Source organism: Ictalurus punctatus, chromosome 26 (assembly GCF_001660625.3).
Source record: "Ictalurus punctatus breed USDA103 chromosome 26, Coco_2.0, whole genome shotgun sequence".
NCBI lineage: Eukaryota > Metazoa > Chordata > Actinopteri > Siluriformes > Ictaluridae > Ictalurus > Ictalurus punctatus.
The window spans coordinates 1388999-1407208 of record NC_030441.2 but is presented as its reverse complement, the minus strand read 5'-3'; the positions used below and the strand labels follow the sequence as shown (position 1 = coordinate 1407208).

General features: G+C 38.8%; 3 protein-coding genes across 9 annotated transcripts in view; all 3 read right to left on the bottom strand.

Annotated features, from left to right (window-relative positions):
- Window positions 1-71, bottom strand: part of LOC108261261 (interferon-induced protein 44-like) — a 30318-nt gene extending 30247 nt beyond the window's left edge. The window contains exon 1 of the mRNA XM_053676168.1: window positions 57-71. The gene's annotated coding sequence lies outside the window, so the exon portion shown is untranslated. The remainder of the gene's footprint in view (window positions 1-56) is intronic.
- Window positions 72-1809: 1738 nt separating this feature from the next.
- LOC108261262 (interferon-induced protein 44-like) lies at window positions 1810-16706 on the bottom strand. 7 transcript variants are annotated; one of them, XR_008393535.1, is made up of 8 exons: window positions 16611-16682; window positions 8493-8571; window positions 7552-7654; window positions 4379-4577; window positions 3773-3922; window positions 3400-3571; window positions 2429-2529; window positions 1810-2248 (listed from the first exon to the last, which is right to left on the bottom strand). XR_008393535.1 is itself a non-coding variant. In XM_053676204.1 (8 exons), the coding sequence occupies exons 2-8, from the start codon at window positions 16416-16418 to the stop codon at window positions 10347-10349; spliced, it is 855 nt and encodes a 284-aa protein (XP_053532179.1). In that variant the 5' UTR covers window positions 16419-16460; window positions 16611-16706; the 3' UTR covers window positions 10155-10346. The 7 variants fall into 7 exon arrangements, 1 of the variants encoding a protein (XP_053532179.1); XR_008393532.1 differs by having other exon boundaries at window positions 7552-7585; window positions 16611-16681; XR_008393536.1 differs by lacking the exon at window positions 16611-16682 and adding an exon at window positions 8726-8876.
- A 653-nt stretch (window positions 16707-17359) lies between these two features.
- LOC128629200 (interferon-induced protein 44-like) overlaps window positions 17360-18210 on the bottom strand; it is a 55548-nt gene continuing 54697 nt past the window's right edge. Inside the window, exon 7 of the mRNA XM_053676209.1 lies at window positions 17360-17478. Coding sequence (XP_053532184.1) covers window positions 17455-17478 — 24 coding nt within the window. The 3' untranslated portion in view covers window positions 17360-17454. The remainder of the gene's footprint in view (window positions 17479-18210) is intronic.

Here is an 18210-nt window from a genome sequence, read left to right as displayed (position 1 = left end):
ATATGATCAACTGAGAGGAATTTTTGGACTTGCACTTGGATGGTCATCGGAATTACCTGGTGGAGTTGGTGGAGGTACATAAGCTGGTGTGGACTCCCATCCTCACATTTTTTATTCATTTAACTGAATCGTGTTTGAAAAATCCTGATAAAGAATAATGGGAAAAAACAACACAATTAAATACAGGGTGGATTTTCATTAAAGAATCAAAAACAATAGTGCATTTTTAATGTAGCAGTATAGTTAAAATATAGTTTAAGAGTACATTATGCACATGCTGATAAGTGAACAGTGATCTGTATTAAGAAACATAACTCAAGGTTCAAAACTCAGAGCTGCTTCAATGCCATGTTGTAAAATACAGTGTAATTCACTACTGCATTTTAAGTTTGAAAAAACAAAACAAAACAACAAGACGTTGATAGAGCAATGGAGAGGTTGTCCTACCAATATAAAATAAACAGGTAGGATGGTTTTACAGTGCAAAACACTCAATCAGACTCCATGTCCACGCGCAAGTAGTAAAACAATTATGGGCGTGACTAAGATGACGCAATACTGATGTGCGCATGCGCATTAAGCTCTGGTAGGAGGAAATGTCAGTACACCAGATTTAACAAAACCCTGTCTATTTCTACTCTGTCTCCTACAGCAGCATGATGAAGGAAACTGGTCCCAAGACCCCAAAATATATCTGAATTCACTGTAACACAAACATCAACAAAAACGTCTCTCTCTTCTCTCTCTCTGCTTTAACCTAAATAAAATGTCTCGACATATCTAATCTCTTCTCGTCCTCTGTGGGGAAAACGGTGTAAAATAGGTCATGTATTAGCCATTTTGAGACGTTTTAAAACTTCTTAAGGTCCGTAAATCATTTTTACTCGCAGTTTATAGCGGTATGGCTCTTTTTATTTTTCTACCTTCACAGCATCAGGCTTCTCCTTCCTGCATTACATCCGGGTTCTTTGTCTTACAGACGCTGGCCCCGCCCACTGACTACAAATAGCGTTGACTGCAAATCGAAACTGAAACTAAAATAAAGAATCAACGCTGTGTCTGAAACCGCTCACTAGCTCCCCATCTTCCTCCCTAGCTCCCTAGCTCCCTATCACTGCCCAGATCTCCATGCATCCTTGACCCGTTCCTTTGTCATTTCCAGCCAAATCTCATCTACCCATTATGCCACAAATGTTCACAACAGAGTTCATTTTAAATCAATCGATTAGAAGCTAATTCACTATTTCACAATTCCAGTGGGTCGAAATACAAGCAATTCCGCTAAGAAAAAAACGATCGTGAACCTCCATAAGTCTGGTTCGTCGTTAGGAGCAAAACTACAGGTACAACGAACATCTGTTCAAACAACTGTATGCATTCAGGAAAGAGGCACACATCCCAGGGATGAACAAACTTTGGTCCAAAATTGAACCAAACCCTAAGACAACAAATGAACTGCTGAAGGACTTGGAGGCATCAGGTACCAAATATATGTGCATCCATCAAGTTAGGGGTTAGTTCATGGAAGAGGTGGGTCTTTAGCCCTTTTTGAAGATAGTGATGGATCCTGCGGTCCGTATTGAGGTTGGAAGTTCATTCCATATAATTATGGAATTTAGAACATTCTGACTATATTGTCTGTTTACAGTAATGGCACCTTTACTATCATTTTTAAAGTACAATGACTTTTACAATAGATTTTAATGACTACATATTGGTGCTGGTGGTATAATACTGCAAACACACACACACACACACACACACACACACACACACAGAGAGAGAGAGAGAGAGAGAGACACACAGCTGTTATAGTGGTATGTTTATTAATGCAATAATTCCCATTCACTGAAGAATAAAGACAAAATATCAAAATTACATAATAAGATACTGCTAAACTGGACAAGGTGTCACATGTAACATGTAACAGGACATAATAGGAGGCATTACCTTGAGCAGACACATTGCTTTTCTCTACTGTGGAATTTTTACATGGATAAAATGATGAACAAGTGAGCTGCAGCATAGCAGATATCCTATATCATATGGAAAAGGAAGAGGGAGTGCTTTAGAAGATAACTCAGATGTTACCATCTTCGAAATAATCTTTAACAAATCCTGCAATTGCCTTTAATGCCATCAGAATGAGCACGTCTTTTTTCTCATTTATTTCACTCTCCTCATAATAGTTGCTCACTGGGAAGATGCATTTCATTGGTGGACCAAGTCTTTGGCTGCATACCTCCATCTATACATGAAGAAAATGCAAATAGTCATGGAAAAATACTTAATAATAATATTTTTTTTAATTCATTGTAATTTGCACAAGAAATCAGGAAACAGAAACAAATTTGCATTAATTGTTAGAAAAATTAGACACATAAGAGGACAACATCTGTGTAAGATGGATATCGACAGTTCAACAAACCTTTTCTTTGATTTTCCTGCTTTTGTAAACCTGGCTTAGATCCTTCTTAACCAGTGGACCAAGACAATCTATCTTCGTCATCAGAACCACATGAGGGATGCCTGGCATACAGATAAGCAAAAAAATAAATAAAGGGTGGTGGTGGTTCAGTGGTTAAAGACTCTGGGTTACTGATCAGATGGTCAGGAGTTCAAGCCCCAGCACTGCCAAGCTACCACTGTTGGGCCCTTGGGCAAGGCCCTTAACCCTCAACTGCTCAGATGTATGAATGCAATAAATGTCAGTCGAGCTGGATAAGAGTGTCTGCCAAATGGCGTAAATGAAAGTACAGTTCATGGAAATGAAGGAATTTTCTGTTATTTTGTGCATGTTAATAAACTCGCGGGTTTAAAATCTTTTTTTTTTTTTAAACTGTAGGGAAACTATAAGAACTCAACGCCAATGGTGTGGACACGTCTCCGATGCCATCTACTCTACCCTTTCATGCTACTACACTACACCATATGCCTCAAACAGCCATAAAATACACGTCAAACAGTAGGGAACTATTTTAGACATTTGACCTTGCTGTGATCTGGACCCTGTTTGGATGAATTCCAGCATCTATTCAGTTTATCTGTTGGTTACGGTTGTAATCCTACAAACATCCAACCACACATTCACGAGATATGATGATGATGACAAGTCTCAACAAAACACATGGGCAGACAGTTTAAAAACATCACCTAGTGCTGGAGGCATAAAAAGTCATTGTCAGTGTGCTATTGAAGTAGAAAATTACATATTAATCTTAATAAACACTTCATGGAGAAAGTCTGTGTAAAACACATGTTTTCATAGAACCCTTTTAATACAAATGAATGAATATATACTAAAAGTTAAACGCAGGTCAATAAATAGAAAACAAGCAACATAATAATGTAATAATTGTAAGATTATTATGTATTATATTACATAATTTACTAACTCACCCAAACTGACGGCTTTCTTCCTGACAGTTTTCATCTTCTGAATAACATCTTCTGCCATTTGGGAGATGCTAGCTGCAGGCACTACACTCACCAAACAGTGAACTTTGTCATCTGGCCTGGGTTCCGTTATGAAGTCTGGGTCCGAATCAATCAGTGGAGAAGCAGGATTAAACTGAGGACGAAGAAAAGAAAAATGATGAAGAAAGGATATACTGAATCGTCAAACTAGCGACAACACTTTAAAACACCACATAATTTTCTTGACGTCTGTAGATTGTGGACGATGTATATTGTATGTGTTGTGTGTTTTCTGGCCTGTAAAGCGCAGATTAAAGATTAACTGGAATTCAAACATATTCGTTCTTTTTTCTACCTAATAGCCTTCGTTTACATGGCCTTGCAGTGCTTTAATGATATCTTCAGGCTGAATTCCATCTTCTTCACGTTCCTCCAGACCCATAACATCATTGAGGACAAATGGCAAAGTCACAGAATCTGCATCAGTGATTTTGTAAGTTTTGTACTGTGAAGAGAAAAGAAAAGTGTAATGAAAGACTGACTTCTGTACTCTGAGATCCAACTAAGGGTCTAATCTTTCTTTTTAGAATTTTGTTAACAAAATGGATTAAAATTGATTTTTATTTTTTTTTTATAAGAAACTGGTGTCTGAAAAGTCAGGAACCGATCAGAAGGTCATGTTGAGGTAAATATGAGCAAAATCTGTAAAAATGTGACACAGTGGTTAAGAAAATGCGTAGCTCATCTGTAAATAATTAAGTTCCTGATTTTTTGGACACTCTGTACTATGCACTCAGTACAGTAGTCTAGCTAAATAGTGTTGATGTATTATGGTGGTATGACATTTGGGACATGGCTCAAATATTTGAGACTGATTTATTTGTTATTGTATTCTCCTCATTATTACAGAAATGTAATGAGAATAATAATATCGCGTGCACACCAGTGTAACAGCTCTTACTGTTTTTGTGCAGCTCTTTCCAGCAGATGTCTCTTCCTCTGCCTTTACTACAATTCTTCCTTTGAAGACGCTCTTCGTGGAGTTTATAAAGCAGGATTTCCCAGCCCCAACGGGTCCATGAAGCAGCATTCTGAATTGGCTGATTCCTGGATGGTTAAACTGAAATCCACTTAACTGAGATTTCAAGAGTTCCTTTGCGCTGTTTAGGACAAATAAATTGACCGTTTAAACTGAAATACAGGCAAAACCGCAACTTTCTGAGGGCCACATTGAATTGTTTCAGCATATTTGGGTTAATTAAAAGACGAAATGATATCAACAACCAGTGAAATGTTTGTAGACCATCATGCTCATTATTTTTTTAGATTTTCTACCATTTCCTTTTAATTAATAATGAAGACATTAACACTAATATATATACAGTGAGGGAAAAAAGTATTTGATCCCCTGCTGATTTTGTACGTTTGCCCACTGACAAAGAAATGATCCGTCTATAATTTTAATGGTAGTTGTATTTGAACAGTGAGAGACAGAATATCAACAAAAAAATCCAGAAAAACGCATGTCAAAAATTTTATAAATTAATTTGCATTTTAATGAGGGAAAAAAGTATTTGACCCCTCTGCAAAACATGACTTAGTACTTGGTTTAAAAACCCTTGTTGGCAATCACAGAGGTCAGACGTTTCTTGTAGTTGGCCACCAGGTTTGCACACATCTCAGGAGGGATTTTGTCCCACTCCTCTTTGCAGATCTTCTCCAAATCATTAAGGTTTCGAGGCTGACGTTTGGCAACTCGAACCTTCAGCTCCCTCCACAGATTTTCTATGGGATTAAGGTCTGGAGACTGGCTAGGTCACTCCAGGACCTTAATGTGCTTCTTCTTGAGCCACTCCTTTGTTGCCTTGGCCGTGTGTTTTGGGTGATTGTCATGCTGGAATACCCATCCACGACCCATTTTCAATGCCCTGTCTGAGGGAAGGAGGTTCTCACCCAAGATTTGACGGTACATGGCCCCGTCCATCGTCCCTTTGATGCGGTGAAGTTGTCCTGTCCCCTTAGCAGAAAAAAAACCCCAAAGCATAATGTTTCCACCTCCATGTTTGAAGGTGGGGATGATGTTCATGGGGTCATAGGCAGCATTCATCCTCCTCCAAACACGACAAGTTGAGTTGATGCCAAAGAGCTCCATTTTGGTCTCATCTGACCTCAACACTTTCACCCAGTTGTCCTCTGAATCATTCAGATGTTCATTGGCAAACTTCAGACGGGCATGTATATGTGCTTTCTTGAGCAGCGGACCTTGCGCGCGCTGCAGGATTTCAGTCCTTCACGGCGTAGTGTGTTACCAATTGTTTTCTTGGTGACTATGGTCCCAGCTGCCTTGAGATCATTGACAAGATCCTCCCGTGTAGTTCTGGGCTGATTCCTCACTGTTCTCATGATCAATGCAACTCCACGAGGTGAGATCTTGCATGGAGCCCCAGGCCGAGGGAGATCGGCAGTTCTTTTGTGCTTCTTCCATTTGCGAATAATCGCACCAACTGTTGTCCCCTTCTCACCAAGCTGCTTGGAAATGGTCTTGTAGCCCATTCCAGACTTGTGTAGGTCTACAGTCTTGTCCCTGACATCCTTGGAGAGCTCTTTGGTCTTGGCCATGGTGGAGAGTTTGGAATCTGATTGATTGATTGCTTCAGTGGACAGGTGTCTTTTATACAGGTAACAAGCTGAGATTAGGAGCACTCCCTTTAAGAGTGTGCTCCTAATCTCAGCTCGTTACCTGTATAAAAGACACCTGGGAGCCAGAAATCTTTCTGATTGAGAGGGGGTCAAATACTTTTTTCCCTCATTAAAATGCAAATTAATTTATAAAATTTTTGACATGCGTTTTTCTGGATTTTTTTGTTGTTATTCTGTCTCTCACTGTTCAAATAAATCTACCATTAAAATTATAGACTGATCATTTCTTTGTCAGTGGGCAAACGTACAAAATCAGCAGGGGATCAAATACTTTTTTCCCTCACTGTATATATATATATATATATATATATATATATATATATATATATATATATATATATATATATATATATATGTGTATATATGGCTTTCTGCATTTATTAAGAAAAGTGCTAAACAAATCACAGCTATTTTATACACAGATCAGACATAATGTTAAATCCATGGACAGGTGAAGTGAACATTGATTATCTTGTATGGCACCTGTTGAAGGGTGGGATATATTATTCAGCAAGTCAGTTCTTGAAGTTGACACGCTGGAAGCAAGAAAAACGGGCAAGCGTAAGGATCTGAGTGACTTTTACAAGGGACATATTGTGACGGCCAGACGACTGGGTCAGAGCGTCTCCAAAACGGCAGGTCTTGTGGGGTGTTCCCGGTATGCGGTGGTTAGTACTTACCCAAAAGTGGTTCAAGGAAGGACAACCGGTGAACCAGTTACATGATCATAGGTGATGAGCAGAGGTGGATTTCTACCACACATAGCACTTTTCACCAGGACAAAATGTTTAGTTTTGGTCACCTCAGGCCAGAGATCATTTATCCACATTGCGTCCTACACTTCATATTGTTTTTTTCAATAATGGCTTTCTTATCACTACACATCCATAAAAACCCAGCTTTGTGTAGTGTCCAGTTCAGCCAACTTAGCCTTGGGTCTTTCTTGAGTATTGTGCCTTCGTTTCTTCTTTGACTAATCCCCTCTTTATCTGGTCACTGATCTTGGGGGGACGTGTCATGATGGTGCCATATCCTTTACACTTTTAACAGTAGATTTAATGTTGCTCCATGGGATGAAGATTGCGATACATTTCCAGAACTGTATCATTGAATTTTTTTTTTTTTTGTCTTCATGATGGTTTGTTCTATAATAAACTTTGGGCCTTCCAGGAACATATTTATATTGAGATCACATGACATTTAAATTGCACACAGGTCAACTCCATTAAACCAATTATGTAACTTCTGACCTTAACTAATTTAGGGGTTTACACCAAGAAGGATGATGTATTGTATGCAATCACAATTTTTTTTCTGTAACTATACAGATTTTCCCTCCACTTTACCTCCATAATATCAGCCTCTTTTGTGTAGATTCATTAAATATAAAGCCCGATTTAAACTAAACAAAACACTCAAAAATCAATTACTTACTTCCAGTCCACGTTTCTCCATGGTTTATCAAAGTCTGCAAATAAAAAGATCATTCAGATCTTAACTCGTTCTCCCTGTGTCTCGATGGGTTTCCTCCCATCTCCTAAAAACATCAAGTATGAAGTTCACAGAACACAGAATGATCATGTTCATCAACTCGTTATTAATGACCTGGTCAAGGTCACGGTGGTTTAAACTTCTAGCTTGTATCAGATAGAAAGATTAACAAAAAGGTCCACAAGGCCTTGGTCTGGTTAAGACCATGTATGAACTCTAGTGAAGAACTGTACCGGTTAAGGAGTTATTATTTACTTTCATTGCTGTCATTTGCAAATTAATTGTAAATCTTTCCCTGAAGTTCTTTTTTAGATTTTTTTATTTTTTTTATTTATTTATTTTTTTTTTTTGGTGATCCAGTGGTAGGATTCGGCCACATCTGGAATTTCTGCAGTGCTAAACTGATGGCGATACAGATATAGCGAGGCATCGCTATGCAACCCCTAGTGTTATGTTTTAGCAAGACTGCACACAAATATACAGTAAACCAGGATGTCTCAAACGTCTCCATACTTAGGGGAAATGAACACTTTTTTTAGAAAAATGTCTTCCAGAATTTTTCATACTTAGTTATAGGTTGTTTTTTCTTCCTTGAGATAGACTTTAAGATCGCCTTTGACAAAAGAAGAACGTATTGAAACCATTCTCGTGCCTGGATCAGGAAGGTTGAGAATGGATATGCGATTACATAAATAACTCCAGATGTGTTAGAACAAGCTCGTCACAAGCGGAAGAGACGACTCTGTGTGTGTTTACAAGAAATATCGATCATGTAGAGGATGTTTTGCAGATAAAGTTACACTTTGCTTAAAAGTGTTAATTATGGAGACTTTTAGAACATCCTGTATAACAGCTGTTGAATGGTTCCAGCAAAGTGATCTGACCTTCTGGAGGCTTTGGTGTTGAATTCCCTCCACCCATTTTGTTCGATTTTCTTCCTCTGAAGCTGATCTTCCTCACAGGCTAAAGTACATCAACACAATTTTAATAAATCCAGCATGGAGTAATGGATCACAAGGCTGATACCCAGTCTAAACTAAAACACGTCTTCTTCTTAATCAAAGATCAAAGAGATTATTCTCCCTGCTAGAGCAAAAGTGGTCAAAATGGTACTTACCAAGTCTGAGCTCAGTATAACTGTTACACAAATTACGGAATCATTCTGTGCTTTCACTTTCACTTGGTAACCAGCCCTGACTCTCTCTCTCTCTCTCTCTCGCACAAACACACACACACACATACCCACTTAGCTTATTATTTTCCTGAGGTACTCTATTCCTTACACAATGCTGATTAAATAGTCGATCTCCTTCAAATTCAGCCTTGGGCGTAACCACACATTCTTTGTGGCGGGGGGTTCGTTTCCTCCCAATGTTGAGGAAAAATCAATCTGCCCCCCCAAAAAATATACAGTACAAAATATTTTCTATATGTCCCCCTTTAATGAACCCTGCCAACGGATCTGTCTTTTCTTCATCTATTCTATTTTTTGCTGTCTATTACTTTTTAATATATTTCCGTTTGTTAAGGAAAATTGTACACTTGGTTGCACCCATACTCAACGCAAGTTCATTGATATATTTTAGCAGCTCAGTCTGTAAGAAATGGAGACAGGATGTCCACAGCACCCTGCAATTTCCCCATGCTGTGGGAGCTTCTATCACTCAGAAATCACGTGAATGCAAACTGTAAATGTAATCTTAAAACTATGTTCTAAATATAGGATGGGTTAGACACCCCCAATGAATTACGCCCTTGAATTCAACAATGCACAACCTTGAAGATTACCCGAAGAGTCATGGGCGTTGTCACAAAGCAACTTTACAGAGATCTGGCTTTGAACTTTACATTTAAATTCAAGTTTAAATCAATCCCTTAGCGAGCAATTTCAGAGGTGAAAGTGGCAAGGAAAACCCCTGAGACGACATCATGAAGAAACAATCGAGAAGAACCAGATTGAAAAGGCTCTCACATGAATAACATGACTGCTGAATGAGTGACTTAGCTCTCATACCCATTTTAGGAGATCACTTCCTGTATAACGGCTGTATGTTTGCTTCCTGTACAAACTGAGCTCGGGTTGCACAGATGAGAGAGCACACAGTATTTCACAAAAGTGAGTACACCCCTCACATGATGTCCTTAATTCGGATTCTGACTAGCAGAAAAACGGTATATTTACTAGTTTAAATTAAACTATGAATTTTTACACTTATAATATTACAAGATAAAATGGCTAGATACAGTATTTGTCGTGTGTGGTGAATAGTTAGATTAAGTTGGAGCCAGCTTAATCTGAAGCTTTTGGGAATAAATCTCCAAAAATGTGATATACATACGTAAACATGTATTTTTGAATGACTAATACGTGGCTGATGAACCATACTGTGTTTACAAAATATTTCAGAATATTCAAGTTGATTTCTTTCTTTAAAATGAATCTTTTATCTGTATGTCCAAGAAACATTGTGACGATGTCAGTTCAGGGTTTAAAACAAAATGCACACTTGCAGAAAAATGATAATTTAAAAAATAATAAGAGAGACTTAAAGACACACACACAAACACTTTATTTTAATTTGTAACAGGTTTAACAGGAAATCATGTTTATTTATATGTGAGGACGACCACATTTTTCAAATTCAAGTAAGCATTACTAAGGTTACATGATTTACTAAACATATAGTATTGTTCAACTTTTATTTGGACCAGTCTACAAGCTGAAAGAGGGGCGAGAGTTACAGCTCTCTCACATAATCATTAGCAGAGTTGAGGATTTTACTCAGGGCCAACAGGACCAGGACGTCAGTGTCATTATTCGTGTCTGACTCTTCATGGTAGTTCTTCACAGGAAAGATGCAGTGCATCGGGATTCCCACTCTGTCGCGGCATTCGTACATCTGAATGGGGGGGGGGGGGGGGGGTAAAGAAGACCAAGGACAAAAGGATTACATTTTATCATTTAAGCCTTGAGGTCTGTAGCTAAACTCTGCCCATAGGTACAACTTGAAAACTGGGTAATGATGATCTTACAACGTTGTGGATTAAACCGTTACCGCCCAAGGGGATTCGACATTTAAAAAACCCACTTACGTAATAAAACAGGAAGTATTATATGACCAACCTTGTCCTTAATTTTCTTGCTGAAGTAGACTTTTCTCAAGTTTTCCTTAACCAGTGGACAGCACTCATCAATATGTGTCAAGATCAGCACTTGAGGGATACCTGTCATGCAGAGAGAATGATTTTCTTACAGCTACCAAGGATTAATGCTGAATATTATATTCTTGATTATACAAACCAATGAGGAGACATTGGGCGACTCCTGCATGTTTTTATTTTGCTTGGTCACATATGCTCATACAAACTTTAAAGTAAATTTCCTTAAGTTTTCCCCTTCACTTTGATTTTTACCTTAAAAACTGAGATCTTACATTTACATCAGATTTATCTTTACGTCTTGTTTATGAAAAACTATTCTTTGCTTGCTTCATGTAAAAGACAATGGATAGCAATGATTAATAGTAAAGCTGAGAGTTTTACTCGTGTTACTCACCAAGGTCACTGGCCCGTTCCCGGACATCCTTAATGCTTTTGATGACAGCGTCATACATGACAGAGAGGGTTTGTGCTGACATAACGCTCACCAGACAGTGAACTTTATCATTCAGAGTGGGGGCGTTAATGTACCCTGGATCACCATCTCGTAAAGGACACACAGGATTAAACTGAAAAATACACAATTATTTTTTATTATACAACATTCTTTGACAGTCATGAATATACTTGGACAGGCAGGAATAAATAATATAGTTAGGAATTTATATTGGGCATGCAGGAATATAATTGGAAAGGCAGAAATATATTTGGACAGGCAGGAAGTGTGCATGTGTGAAATGTCTATTTGTATTAAATAACATTAACCATACCGTATGGTTCTCTCTCACGTGGCCCAGCATAGCATTAATGATGTCACCAGTGTGGATTCCAGATGTCCTGGTATCTTGTAGCCCCATGATATCATTGAAGATAAATGGTAAGGTGCTGTCATTTTCATCCCAGATTCTGTAGCTTTTGTACTGCAAAGACAAAACCAATACAATATTTTAACACAATTTTCTCTCAGTCTCGATTATAACCTTATCTACCTTTAATTTATTATATGTTATATAAATGTAATACATTTATTAATATATTATCCATAACATAGGTACACGTGAAGAAAATTCACTATGATAAACTGATGACAAATTTAGTTCTGAAAACTAAACTGAATCATCTATAACTGAAAACCGAATTTACTCGTTTTGTATGACTCTTGCTTGCACTCGCTGCTTCTCCGGCTCTGTCCGTTACACGGTGCTGAAAGACACTGATAGCTGAGTTGATGAAGCTGGATTTTCCAGCACCAAACGCTCCATGAACAAGGATTCTGAGATGGGTGATCTCTGCATGACGGATCGTAAATTCTCTCAGATCTGCCTCAAGTCGATCTCTCCCACTAGCGAAAGAAAGAAATAATACATTTATGAAGATAGGAACTTAGCATGACGTTGCAAGGCCATATACTAATAGCTATATTTCTGATTAAGTTCTTGCTGTACCACAATGGAATTAAAATATTTACTACGTAATAAGATTTTTTTTTGTCTTTGTATTGCAGTCTCTGCAATGACTAACCGAGGAACTCAAGGCCAATCAGGGATTCGTACAAGAATATTGAAGTAATTGAACATGATAATGCTATTCCCTAAGGTCACCATAAGGGCACAAGAAAAGATTGAATGAATGATTTTGTTGTACAAATCCTTGCTTGTTAAGTATCATGTATGCGGTTTAATTATGCTGTATAATCTAAAATGCATTAATCATACAAAGAGGTATGGAACGAGAAAGCAGAAAAAGAGAGAGAGGAAAAGAAGAAAAAGAGCTCAGAGAAAAAGCGGCACCATCGGAGAACCTGCCCAAAAGCATCCTACACTCTACCGGGAGTCCAAGAGCTGAGCTACACGAACATTCCCGATATGGGCCTCGGCTCTCTTGGAAATCTCCCCAACAACTGGACAGTGAGATTGAATCCAGTAAATGGATGCACGAACAGATGCGAATATTAAAACAACAGCTGCATAAAGCTCTTGATCAAATGTGTTTGTCTACACCATGTTGAACAAGCCAGAGATGTGTTATATAATGTAAGAAGAGAAAGAAACATACACTGTATTTAAAGATACCATTTAGGCTCTGAATAACATGACTGCTGAATGAGTGACTTAGCTCTCATACCCATTTTAGGAGATCAGTTCCTGTATAACGGCTGTATGCTTGCTTCCTGTGCAAACTGAGCTCGGGTTGCACAGATGAGAGAGCACACAGTATCTCACAAAAGTGAGTACACCCCTCACATGATGTCCTTAATTTGGATTCTGACTAGCAAAAAAAATATTTACTAGTTTAAATTAAATGATGATTTTTTTTCTCGTAATATTACAAGATAAAATGGCTAGCTACAGAACTTGTTGGTTGTGGTGAATAGTTAGATTAAGTTGGAGTCATCTTAATCTGCAGCTTGTGGGAATATTTCTCCAAAAATGTAATAGACATACGTAAACATGTATTTTTGAATGGATAATATGTGGCTGATGAATCATACTGTATTTACAAAATATTTCAGCATATTTAAGTTGATTCCCTTCTTTAAAATGAATCTTTTCTGTTACGGATCAGGAATTGAGGCGGATGCAGATACAGGTCAAAGTCTTTATTAGAGAACTCAAAAACAAACAATGCACAGGCGATGCGGTTTTTACAGGAAAACGGGAATTGTTGCATGAAACGAGAGCATGAATCAAGGCACGGAAACAAAAGACCGCTTAGCCTGCTATGTGCACTCACTACATAAACAAACAAACAAACATAAACAAAACACATCAGCCGCTTGATACAAACTATACAACCCATAATACTGAGCGAAGTGCTCAGTAACGGAGGGGTTTAAAATAGTGAACATAATCAAACTAAAGCATCGACACCGGGGGCAAATTAAAGACACTTAAACTAAACTAAATGCTCAAGTAGGAAGCGACCAAACCAAAACAATGTCACGTGACCAGTCAGAAGCCGTGCCGCAGTGCCATCTGCTGGCCGTGGCATAACAGAACCCCCCTCCAAATGCGCCACTCTCGGAGCGCCAAAAACCCCTCTGCAACGGGAGTCCTGGACCCCTGTGCGAGCTGTCTCTCGCTGCCACGGAAAACGAGGCAGCCTCCGCCGGGCAGCAGATGGGCGGAGCACCACCCCCACCTGGGTTGAAAGTCAGGGCACCGCCCCTGGCGGCGCTGGACCGCTGGACGCCACCCCCGGTGGCATGAGAACGCTGGGCGCCACGGGAACGCTGGGCAGCGTCCCCAGCGGGACTGGGAGGCTGGGCGGCGTCCTCAGCAGGGCTGGAGCTCAGGGTAGCTGCCTCGGCTGGGCAGGGCAGCGGGACAGCCTACTCAACTGGGCTGGACAGCGGGACAGCTTCCTCGGCTGGGCAGGGCAGAGGGACAGCTTCTTCGGCGTGCAAGAGCTCCACAGCCGAGACCTCCCCGTAGGCCTCAAGCCGTAGCTCTGAGGTCGCCATGTTGACCTCAGAGCACACACACGACAATCAAAAATCACAAGAACAAATAATAATTGGGCCCAATTTGGACATTTTCACTTAGGGGTATACTCACTTTTGTTGCCAGCGGTTTAGACATTAATGGAAGTGTGTTGAGTTATTTTGAGGGGACAGCAAATTTACACTGTTACACAAGCTGTACACTCACTACTTTACATTGTAGCACAGTGTCATTTCTTCAGTGTTGTCACATGAAAAGATGTAATTAAATATTTTAAAATGTGAGGGGTGTACTCACTTTTGTGAGATACTGTATATAGCTGAATGAAAGTTGTGAGATTCTTGCCAAGAAATTGTATGGTAAAGATTTATGCCGTGTGTTTGCTCCTGTGCCACTCAAAATCCCCCGGGGCTATAAACTGGTCATGTCTGTCTTTGTGTGCTAAACTTATGCATCCATCATCCCAGTGATGAGATGCTTCTGAAATCTGTCTGTATGTTCATATATACTTACGTAAACGTATTTATTTTCAATTATCATCCGAGTGATGAGACGCCTATGTTAAATATTGTTATTTTGAACCAATAAACCGAAGCCTCATCGTGGGTGATTCGAATACACTTCAAATAATTGGCAACAACTCCTGATTGACTCAAAGGCGAATTTTAATTTATTTTATTATTTTGTTCCTGCTCCACAAGACCGGCTTCCTAAACAGAAGGCTCTAAGCCCAGAGGTCCCGAACTCCACCTGATAAGGTAAGAAGGAGTACTCATTACTGAGCATAAGCTAAAGACCGTAAGGCAAGCATGTAAGTGGGATTATATAGCAAGTAAGAATCTCTTTTAGGGGGAATCTGAAATCCATCTTCATGATGGTTTGTTCTATAATAAACTCTGGGCCTCCAAGGAACAAATTTATATTGAGATCACATGACATTTAAATTGCACACAGGTCAACTCCATTAAGCCAATTATGTAACTTCTGACATTAACTAATTTAAGGGTTTACACCAAGAAGGATGATGTACTGTATGCAATCACAACTTTTTTTTTCCGTTACTACACAGATTTTCCCTTCACTTCGGAATTCTGGCATATTTTGTGTAGATTCATTAAATATAAAGCCCGATTTAAGCTAAACAAAACACTCAAATAAATAAATTACTTACTTCCAGTCCACGTCTCTCCATGGTTTATCAAAGTCTGTAAATAAAAAGATCATTCAGAACTTCAAATGTTCTCCCTGTGTCTCAATGGGTTTCATCCCATCTCCCAAAAACATCAAGTATGAAGTTCATGGAACAGAGAAAGATCATGTTCATCAACTCGTTATTAATGACCTGGTCAAGGTCGCAGTGGTTTATACTTCTAGCTAGACTTGTAGCCTATTTATATGTTTTTAGTTTGGGAAATCAAACCAACAAAATTCATTAGGAAATATTACAGGCAGAGCCAAACAAAACTTGTCAACTATAACATGTCAATAGCTCACTAATTTGGAAGCAACACGCTTACTCTGTCATATCAGCTAGAAAGAGTAACAAAAAGGTCCACAAGGCCTTGGTCTGGTTAAGACCATGTATGAACTCTAGTGAAGAACTGTACCGGTTAAGGAGTTATTATTTACTTTCATTGCTGTCATTTGCAAATTAATTGTAAATCTTTCCCTGAAGTTCTTTTTTTGATTTATTTTATTATTTTATTTTTTTTGGTGATCCAGTGGTAGGATTCGGCCACATCTGGAATTTCTGCAGTGCTAAACTGATGGCGATACAGATATAGCGAGGCATCGCTATGCAACCCCTAGTGTTATGTTTTAGCAAGACTGCACACAAATATACAGTAAACCAGGGTATCTCAAATGTCATCATACATAGGGGAAATGAACATTTTTAGCAAAATATCTTAGTTATAGGTTGTTCTTCTTCCTTGAGATAGACTTTAAGATCACCTGACAAAAGAATGCACTTATGGTGCCTGGAACAGGAAGGTTGCATCTGTATATGCGAGTACAGCGGAAGAGACGACTCTGTGTGTGTTTACAAGACATCGATCATGTAGAGGATGTTTTGCAGATAAAGTTACACTTTGCTTAAAAGTGTTAATTATGGAGACTTTTAGAACATCCTGTAGAACAGCTGTTGAATGGTTCCAGTAAAGTGATCTGACCTTCTGGAGGCGTCGGTGTTGATTTTTTTCCACCCATTTTGTTCAATGTTCATCCTCTGAAGCTGATCTTCCTCACAGGCTAAAGTACATCAACACAATTTTAATAAATCCAGCATGGAGTAACTGATCATAAGGCTGATACCCAGTCTAACCTAAAACACGTCTTCTTAATCAAAGATCAAAGAGATTATTCTCCCTGCTAGAGCAAAAGTGGTCAAATGGTACTTACCAAGTCTGAGTATAACCGTTACACAAAATACGGAATCATTCTGTGCTTTCACTTTCACTTGGTAACCAGCCCTGACTCTCTCTCTCTCTCTCTCTCTCTCTCTCTCTCTCTCTCTAACTCCCCCTCTCGCACAAACACACATATATACACACTTATTTTATTATTTTCCTGAAGTACTCCATTTCTCACACAATGCTGATTAAAGAGTCCATCTCCTTCAAATTCAGCAGTGCACAACTTTGAAGATTATCTGAAGAGTCATGGGCGTTGTCACAAAGCAACTTTACAGAGATCTGGCTTTGAACTTTACATTTAAATTCAAGTTTAAGTCGATTCCTTAGCGAGCAATTCCAGAGGCGAGTGTGGCAAGGAAAAACCTCCTGAGACGACATCAGCAAGAAACAATTGAGAGGAACCAGGCTCTCACATGATGTCCTTAATTTGGATTCTGACTAGCAATTTTTTTTTTCATATTTACTAGATTAAATTAAACGATTAATTTTTACACTTATATTACAAGATAAAATGGCTAGATACAGTATTTGTCGGTTGTGGTGAATAGTTCGATTAAGTTGAGTTAGCTTAATCTGCAGCTTGTGGGGATATTTTGGAAATATCTCTACAAGATTGTAATATACATACATAAACATTTTTTAATGCTATTGTTGTTGATTAATGTTGTCAGGTATATGTATATGCTTCAGAGATGTTTCCCACACTGACCAGCTGTTGTGCACATGTGCAAAATTAACTTTTCTTTGGACTTGCCTTTCCTTAACACGCCTGCTTTTGTAGATGGTCCTTATATCATTGCTAACTAATGAGCACGCTGAATCAACATCTGTCAGGACAACCTTTCGAGGGATACCTGCCAGATGGGGGGAAAAAGCGGAATAAGAGGAAGGGAAAAGGATTACATGTTATCATTTAAATCAAGCCTTGAGGTCTCTGTACTTTGCATACAGGTACAACTTGAAAACTGGGTAATGATGATCAACGTTTTGGATTAAACAGTTACCGCCCAAGGGGATTCGACATTAAAAAAAAACCCACTTACGTAATAAAGCAGGAAGTATTATATGACCAACCTTTTCCTTAATTTTCTTGCTGAAGTGGACTTTTCTCAAGCACTTGAGGGATACCGGTCATGCAGAGAGAATGATGTTTTTGTTTATCAGGGCCGAAATAACAATTGTGGTCCTCACCAACTTCTATAAACTTTCTATAAACCTGTACCTTCAGGTGACAAAAGAAAAGTATACAACAGATTTCAATGTGTAGTCATTTTCTCAACAAAAGCAGCCAACCTTCAACAAGCAGGTGGGGTGAAAATACACCCTATTATTCAGTAACATGTAGAAGCATGTTTAGCTTGAGGTAAACATTTTTTGTAGGAGTTTATCAGTCTCTTTTATCATTTTGGAGAAATTTTGGCCCACTCTTTTTTACACTCAAGCATAACCCAATACTCAACCGGGAAGTGAACCAACCAAAACAAAGTCATGTGACCACTTAGAAGCCGCGCCACAGTGCCCTGTAACATTTTTTGTAACAGATGTAAACAACAAATGAAATGAGATCAGAACTTTTTCTCACCTTC

Excerpts from the sequence above, each read along its gene's own strand:
- LOC108261262 (XM_053676204.1), bottom strand. The coding sequence starts at position 16,418 with ATGGGTGGAAAAAAATCAACACCGACGCCTCCAGAAG. Across the intron at positions 12,110-15,381 it reads TGGAGAGACGTGGACTGGAA|TGGGAGAGATCGACTTGAGG; the intron begins GTAAGTAATTTA and ends TTCTTTCGCTAG. Across the intron at positions 11,337-11,537 it reads ACGTGAGAGAGAACCATACG|TTTAATCCTGTGTGTCCTTT; the intron begins GTATGGTTAATG and ends TGTATTTTTCAG.